Source organism: Aegilops tauschii, chromosome 3, assembly GCF_002575655.3.
Source record: "Aegilops tauschii subsp. strangulata cultivar AL8/78 chromosome 3, Aet v6.0, whole genome shotgun sequence".
Classification (NCBI taxonomy): domain Eukaryota; kingdom Viridiplantae; phylum Streptophyta; class Magnoliopsida; order Poales; family Poaceae; genus Aegilops; species Aegilops tauschii.
In genome coordinates, this window is record NC_053037.3 from 300384748 (window position 1) to 300393167 (window position 8420).

The 8420-nt window shown below is 44.9% G+C and overlaps 1 protein-coding gene across 5 annotated transcripts; it reads left to right on the top strand.

Moving 5' to 3' along the window:
* Positions 1 to 1114: 1114 nt before the first annotated feature.
* Positions 1115 to 6347, top strand: LOC120976693 (uncharacterized). 5 transcript variants are annotated; one of them, XM_040403920.3, is made up of 3 exons: positions 1115 to 1881; positions 2747 to 3448; positions 3685 to 6347. In XM_040403920.3, the coding sequence occupies exon 3, from the start codon at positions 4455 to 4457 to the stop codon at positions 5274 to 5276; it is 822 nt and encodes a 273-aa protein (XP_040259854.1). In that variant the 5' UTR covers positions 1115 to 1881; positions 2747 to 3448; positions 3685 to 4454; the 3' UTR covers positions 5277 to 6347. The 5 variants fall into 5 exon arrangements, with proteins under 5 accessions (XP_040259854.1, XP_040259855.1, XP_040259856.1 ...); XM_040403921.3 differs by having other exon boundaries at positions 2747 to 2915; XM_040403922.3 differs by having other exon boundaries at positions 2747 to 2904.
* The last annotated feature ends 2073 nt before the right edge of the window (positions 6348 to 8420 follow it).

The following is an 8420-nucleotide window of genomic DNA, read 5'->3' on the forward strand; positions in this document are numbered from 1 at the left end:
ATGATCCACATTCTGTGGGATCACGCTGCCCCTACCAGCTCCGCTGGCAATTCCACCATGGGGAGAACAGATGGCTCCCAGCCGAAGAGCGCAAGAACTGTTGCGACATGTGTGACCGAGAGTGGCTGTGCAAACAGCTTAACGTATATCTGCAAGGCCTCGTCTCCGATCACTTCCCCTTCATTGGCCAGATATATTTTGCGTATTAGCACTTGTTGTTGCTTGGTTGCTGTCGACGCCGTCTTGCCCTTGGCTATGCGCACACCCCGTCGTGGCGAGCCAACCGGCAAATGTTTTGTTCATGGCCGGTGTGCCTTAGTTGTCCCTTGCGCCGGTGGATCTACCGGGGTGTCAAGAAGCGGCGAGAGGGATGTGTGCATCTTAGTTATACAGAGATCAAATATTGCTCCTGATGTTTTGTATCTGCTTGATACTACACCCTTCGTCTCATAATATAAAAGCATTTTGGGATTAGTATAGTGTTAAAATCTATTGTGGGACGGATGAGTACATTTTAAGTTAATAAAATCGTCCACTTAAAAGAAGCGCCATTTGTATGGGGAGAAAGGACGCACTCTTGTCCGGGTAAGATTACTATAAACAGGGATACAACGGATTAATGATCCGAGTCGGAGTTGCCCTTCTTAGTATTTATAGTACTAGTAAGCGTGCACGTGCAACGCACGTCTTCATTAACACATAAATTGTACTCATTTATATGCAATAAGGGCATACACACATAAAAATATGGAAGTGGCCAAGTGTAAATCGACTGGAAATGGAAATTTAAACTGGGCCAGTCGATTCTTTCCGGCCATCCGATGCAAAATGAACAACACGATCCCTTGTTCAGCCTCGGGAGTTTCTTCTACCTCCGACAATTTCTTTCCCCGGCTGTCCCATGGACCACCGGCCGGACCGCCAACCACCACCGTCCGGCCCTTCCTGGAACCTCCTCCCACCGCCGTGCCGCCGCCGCCCCCAGCCATCCCTCTAGCCCCGGGCCTTGCCTGTTTTTTCTCCAGGAATCTTCATCATCGCCGTACTGCCGCCCCCACCACTGTCGTGCTGCCTCCCCCACCCCAACCCTAAGATAGATGATGAGGTAGCTTGCCAGGAAGCTTCTTCCTCCCCTCCGGTGAGCTTCTTCCTCCTCTTCGCCTGTCTCTCCCTTCACCAAAATCGACTGAGCCGAATTCAGAAGTCAGGCGACTGACATGTAGCTATTGTGTAAATATATATACCTCGTGCACATCAGAGATCATTTTTACTGTTAAAGTAAATGTATAGAAGCGGAAATATCATCTATTGATAAAAAACTAAATTGGACAAGACCGGATGCTATATCTGACTTGACCAAAAGGGCTAAAAAAACCAACTAAAAAAAGAGAAGGTAAAAGAAAAAGACACATCGGACGCCCCCCTCTCAGTTCTCCTCGCCTCGTCACCTACCTTCCCTTATCCCTTCATTGTCTCCCCACTGCTCCCTATTCCATGGTGGCCACAAGCCCACAACTCTCTCTCTCTCCTCAAGCCGCCCCTCCTCTTCGTCCCCACCGCCGGCGCGAGGTCTCGCACTCTTCCCACTCTTCTCAGCCCCTCCTCCTCGAATCGGTCGCCAAAGTGCCCGAGGATCCGCTCAAGCTCGGTCTGGTTGCTGGGCGCCGGACGAAGGCTGACGCGGAGGCGCGGGAATTGCCTCCACCAGATCGGCGGCTGTGGCAATCATGTGTCGCAACCTCCGCGCCTGGTGCCTTCCTTTCCATCTCGCTCGTCGGCGGCTCCCACCACCCTGTGCGTGCGACTGCGCTGCGCCCTGTAATGCCCATGTGCGGCAGCTGTGCCTCGGTGGATGGTCCCTGCAAGTGCAAGCCGGTGCCGGTAGACGATCTATTCCCCACTTCGGCTTTCATATCTGCTTATTTCTGATTTGAGATACTCCCCATTACCCACTTCTGCTAATCCCTAATTTCTATCCATTCCTGAATATACATAGGTAGCTCAGTAGTCTAGTTTAAGTACTCCCTCCGTCCGAAAAAACTTGTCCCAACCTTGTTCCTCAAATGGATGAATCTAGCACTAACTATATGCTAGATACATCCATTTGAGGGACAAGCTTTTCCGGACGGAGGGAGTATGAGTCATTTTAGAATCAGGGAGAAAAATTAGAAGTTGTTCGATTAGATGTTCTTAACTTGGTTGCAGCAACTGTTATGAATGGGGATTCTAGTTAGTTAATATTATTGAGGCAACCATGCTGCGATAAAGTTGATTGATTGGTAGATTTGAAATCTGGGTGGCTAGGGGCGCTAGGGACCAAGACAGATGAGGTTGATTTGGCTTGATCCTGCCAAAGAAATTTACTTCTTTTTTGAAAAATGAAAGCATGTTTTTAGAAGTTCCCAAATGCGAGCTTTATAGCAAATAAAAGAGGATCAAGAGAAGCATAGTAGGATAAGTATGTATGACTCTAGGATAATACAGGTTGAAGAGTGAATAATTGATAGTGTAGGATAATAATGATGCTATGCTGTCATATAGAGGACGGTGGTTGGCTAAAAGAGCTTATCACCTCAAAAATTCCTTTTCTTGGAATAACTTGCTTTATTAGAAGTCCATAAACATCTCTGGCATCTTCAGTACTACTTACGACAGCTACACAAGTGGTATTCATGATGTAGCACAACCTTTTAGATATATTTCTTGTTGTCCCGGAACCCCGGTTATATCATAAGTGTGTTTGCAGGCTTACAAGAAATGGATATTGAAGACCATCTAAGAGTCAGGGAATTTGTTTGATCCTAAATTTTTGGGACTCTGAAATAAACACAAAGATGGGAATGGGGAGGCATACATGCCTGCCATATACATCAACCCGAAGCTTTTGAGCATTGTACAGAACAAGTAATTGACAGGTTTACTTCATGATAGTCTTGGATTTGGTTTGGCCAAAATGATCAAGTACTTACTACATAATTTCTGAATTTACCAATTATTTTTTGAATGCATCAGTTAGACAACGGTGATACATCAGAGCGTCTCTTCAATAGAAACGACTTAATTTTGGAGGAGGACTACCCTGTTCCCAAATCCTAGCTCCGCCGTTGATGATACCTGAATTTACTTTAGTAGATCTTCTCTTGTAAAATCCAAAATGTTTCCGAGCCTATATGTTTTGTTTCATATTGTTGTTTATCATGCAATACTTATCCTGCAGCCATCTCATATGCAAATTTGATAAGAGAAGATGACCAAATTTGTGTACAGGAAAATGCATATTCTTGGACTGGGTTTACTTCTCCACTCTATTGGACCAAGTTACAAATAGATCATACTTACTGGGTTTTATTCATTCAGTCATACAGATTCGAGCACTATACTATTAAAACAATATGATGGAGGGCTCCAGTTTGATGCACTGTTAAAATTCATGTTCAAGTCATAGGAGGTAGATCTATTATGGTTTGTACAAAATTGATACATTCATCATCACACTATTGTAAATATGCAAATTTGAGTGAAGAGCATTGTTATAAAGATGCAAATTTGACAGGGATTAGGGAAGCAATGAAGTATGCACATATATGTTAAATAGAATTTCCTTTAAAATCAGGAACTGATCGCCCCTATCACATGAACCCAATTGAATATCCTGTAAAATTATACCATGTTCCTTTGGTGCAGGCAGGTGCGTTGCCTGAGGAGTTCGTCGGCGCTGATGTCGGCGCCTGTGGAAGGCGGCGATGGCCAACAGTGGCTGGGCGGCGAGGGCACAACAGTGGCTTGGCGGCACCGACGTCTGACTGTAGTGTGCATCTAAACGGCGACATCAAAGAAGACATCGAGATTAACTGGGATGGAACTGGCCACGTATTGCGCACAAGAGGATAGTCTGCACCTGCATTGGCGAGAAGCGCGTCGTCGCGGGCGTCGTCCGCTACGCATGGCGGCGATGGCGCAGGACAGGCTGGGCGGCTGCGACGTACGTCCGGGTGGGCAAAGGCTGGTAGATCGAGCTGATTCCCATAAGTTTAGACATTTATTGTGAGGCAGACGTGTTAATTCCCATTAATTGTGGCTAATTTTCTGTAGTTGATTGGACGGGAACGCAAAGGGTGGAACTGTTTTTTTTTGGGAGGTGCAACTGTTTGATCGATGGCAGAGTTTCGTCCGCTAATGTAAATCGCTAAACGTACATAGGGGAGGTCTGACTTTTATGTGGACGGTTAGATGCCTGATTCTGGAGATGGTAATTTGTCTTATTTGGCCTGTGTACGTTTAACTGGGTGGGTATAGTGAAGAATATGTTTGCTTGTTTAATAGTAGTAAAGATAGAGAAGATATGTAGCGCTCCAGCAGTACTAACGCCAAGAATCAATCGATCAACCAGCAGCAGAAACGCAGGCGAAGAAATTGCCCGAGCTAGATAGTGTCTCTCTCGCCTGTACGAAACCATGGCCGTGCTGCTCACCTCCTTTCCGCCGGCGTTTTCCTGCCCCGCATCCTCGAGCAAGAGGCCAGTTATCACCGCCTCGTCCTTCATCTTGCCGGTCGGTTGTGAGCACAACTTACCGGCCCTGAAGACGGCTGCTGCCCGCCCGCGCCTTGCGCTCGCCCGGGCTCAGAACGGCGACGCGCGGCTGCGGGCCAGACAGCGGCCGCTCGCCGACGACCACTTCCACGACGAGATGGAGCGGATCACGCAGCACTACCTCGACATCATCTCCAGTGACAGCGGCTTCCTCTATGCCGAGGCTACGGCTATGTCGGCGCGGGTCTGCCTGTCGGCTAACAAGGCCCTCATCATGGCGTCCCGCGTGGTGGACAGCGCGCGACTCAACCTCGGCACGCCCAGCGAGATCTCCGCCGAGACCATCCACGGGACCGTCCGCACGTACGCGGCCGTCTTCTCTGCCGCCGCTGACGACTCTTACAAGAAGTCGGTCAACAGGAACACGGTGGCCTCGTTCCTCGGCGCCCTGAGAGGTCTGGCCGCCGTGAGCCACATCCTGCTCCAGGGCGCCCTCGAGTCCCTCTGCCAAGGGCACCCGAGGGTCGCCGTGTCCGAGTACGCTTTCAACTCCGACGTGGAGGACATGTACCGCGAGTTCGTGCAGGGGATGCGCGACGTGGAGGATGAGATACGGAGCGCTAGCGCAGTGAAGACGTGCAGGCTGGTGGTGCCGGCGATCCTTGCCTGCACGGAGCTCGCGGGGTCATTCGTAGGACTTATGCTGGATCGGCGTAGGAGGGCGTTGGAGAAGGCGCGTAGCTAATAGGCGGCAGTACTCCCTCCCGTTTCATAATGCAGCGACTATAGATTTATGTTTTTAAAGTCAAATGTTACAAACTTTGACAATATTTATAGAGAAAAATAGATACGTCTAGAATACCAAATGCACATCGTTAGCATGAGTTGTATTTTTATAATGCACATGTTTGATAGTGTAGATGTAGACAGTTTTCTCTATAAACTTAATTAAAGCTGACAAAGTTTGACTTTCAAAAACATCTATATGCACCTCGAGAATAATTAATAAAATGGCCGCATGCATCTTCCAGATGCAGAGGCCGGTGATCATCCTCATTTTCCAAAAAAAAATTGTGAAATGAAGGGAGTATTATTTTTGTGATAAAAGACTCTGATGTAGCTGTAGGCTGTAGCTGTTCCAAGAGAAGAAAGAAAGTGTTGTTTTTATTAAGCACCCTTTCGAAATAGGTTCCTAAGAATTAAAATCATTTCACTATTCATTGTTGGCTAGCAACAGAGTGACACTTGCAATCTTATTCAACTTGCAGAAGGTAACACCTGGTTTTTCTTTTCATATTTGCTGAAGAACAAAGACCAAATTCAGATGCAATATAATTCCATCCAAAGACAGTTTTTGCCTGGGTTTCGGCAAACTAAACATGCAACTCTCTTCTACTTTTTTTAATGAAACGGAGCCCTAAGAAACACGATTTTAAAAAGGAATATCTTAACTTTGAGCAGATTTGCACAGTCCTTCGTTGATATGTGAAGCATCACAATGCACGAGAGCAAGATAATGAGACTTCACAGGACGTAAATATTCCATGCTACTACTAATTTTGGCCCCACCTCACTGGATGGGCGAAACACATCAACGGAATATATAAAAAAGAAAAACAACGGCTCTCTACCATTAGTGACGACCTCGACAAGATTGCAGAGACACGCACCTTATCTCAACAAGAGATTGAATTAAAAAATCAATCTAATGAGAAGGTCACCCGTCTTTTGCGAGAAGAGGAGATCAAATACTACCAGAGATCCAAAGTTGATCTTATATTGATGGGTGATAGTAATACAAGATACTTCCAATTGATCGCCAATGGGCAACATAGGAAGAAATGTATTTACAGTCTCCAACAAGATGAGGGGCTGATCGAAGGTCAGGAGGATCTCAAAAAGTATATCACCAAATACTATAAATCTTTGTTCGGCGCGCCAGCAGAGGGGAACTTCACCCTTGATAAGACCCGAATAAATGATATTCCACAAGTCATGGCAGAAGAAAATGATATCCTAACGGCACCATTCTCAAAAGAGGGGGTGAGAGCGGCGGTGTTCCAAATGGAACATAACAAAGCTCCAGGCCCAGATGGTTTCCCCACAAAATTCTATCAGAATTTCTGGGATATCATCAAGACTGACCTTTTGGACTTGTTTAATTGTCTTCATGCCGACCGACTAGACCTATTCAGACTTAACTTTGGCGAGATTGTCTTGTTGCCAAAGATTAAGGAGGCCGAACGGATCCAGCAGTTCAGACCCATATGCCTCCTTAATGTTAGTTTCAAGATCTTTACAAAAGTGGCTACGAATAGGTTAAACTCGGTATGTAGCAACCCGACCTCAGACGGTCAAGTCTCTGTGCTTAAGTGTCATCTCTGGATCGGTATGCTGACACACACAATACTCGAGGATTTATAACAGAGGTAAATCACATGTATAAAGTAACGTAAATACTATTACCTCAACCCAAATAGCGGAAGTAACAACAAGGTTGTGGGTTCCCATCAACACCAACGGCAAAGTTGAGTGTATAAATCATAACCCTAACGTATCACTTACTCGTCGTAAGATTCCTGCAACATGAGACGTTGCAGCCATGTAGGTCAGTACATTAAATGTACTGGCAAATTCACACCATAGGATAAAAATGAGAATGGTTAACTCTATATGCATATTTGACTGGTGGAGGCTCTAAGTTTAATTTTTGCATAAAGCTAATTTTTCCCTACAACAAAGGAATAAATTTTATTTAACTACAAATTTTGTTGAAAATATTGAGAAGGTAACCCCAACTCAATCCCAAATTAACATCAATAACCCAACAAATTATTTAAGTAACATGATGAGATCAAACCAATAATTCAAGTACCAGATACTCAAGATTTCCATAACTGGGGACACGGCTAATCATGATTAGTTTGTACACTCTGCAGACGTTTGCGCATTTTTCCCCACAAGACTCGATCTCCTCCGTTGTATTTCTCGCACTGCATGGTGTTTGAGAAACGAATGACTGAGACACAGTCTTTCCGAAGAGGTCCCCTTAACCGATAGATAGGCCGGTACACCTACAATCCCCTACATCTGCTAGCCCATCATGGAAAGGATTCCCACAACTTACTCAACTATGCCAGAGCCCATAATGGCTTATGGCTGCACACAGAAGTTTCTAGCATGAATAATCTTATGATCCCTTTGAGCCTGAGTGGCAAACCATAGGATTATCACACGGATTCTCCGGGATCTCCTTGGACAACACTGGATTCCCCAGGTGCCCACAAACAATCCATCCCGATGTGTATTAAAGTAGCCACCTTAAGTTAACCATTAATTAACAACTCTCACATCTGTCATGGATTACACTCAACCAATCCATGTCTACGAGCATAGCATAGCAATAAGCATAACGTAAAAGTAACTCCCAAGGTTTGAAATAAAGGACAATAGGTTCTACCTCATCAAATACTTCCCAATACCCACATGTTAACAAATCCTAACCATGCAATGTTTGAGGTTTGAAAGTAATGCATAAAAACTGGGTAATAAAGGGATATGATCAAAGTGTGAAACTTGCCTTGTACTGTTGATGAAGATGATTCGCACTCATAATGTAACACCCTGAGGATCATGCTACAGTAACCCTCTGTGATTAAGCTAATCATGTTGCTAAACAGGGCTTGATCACATTTGGAACACATTTCTTTTCAAACTCCTAATTCAAACTTCAATTAAATTTAAAGTGGAAAATAAAAGTTTTCAAAAATTTAAACAAAAATGTTCGGGCACTGCCAGAAATTGCACTGATAATTATTGTGGAGAAAACACATTTTTATAAAATGCCTAAATACTTTTAAATGAAATAAAACAGAAAAGAAAATAAACA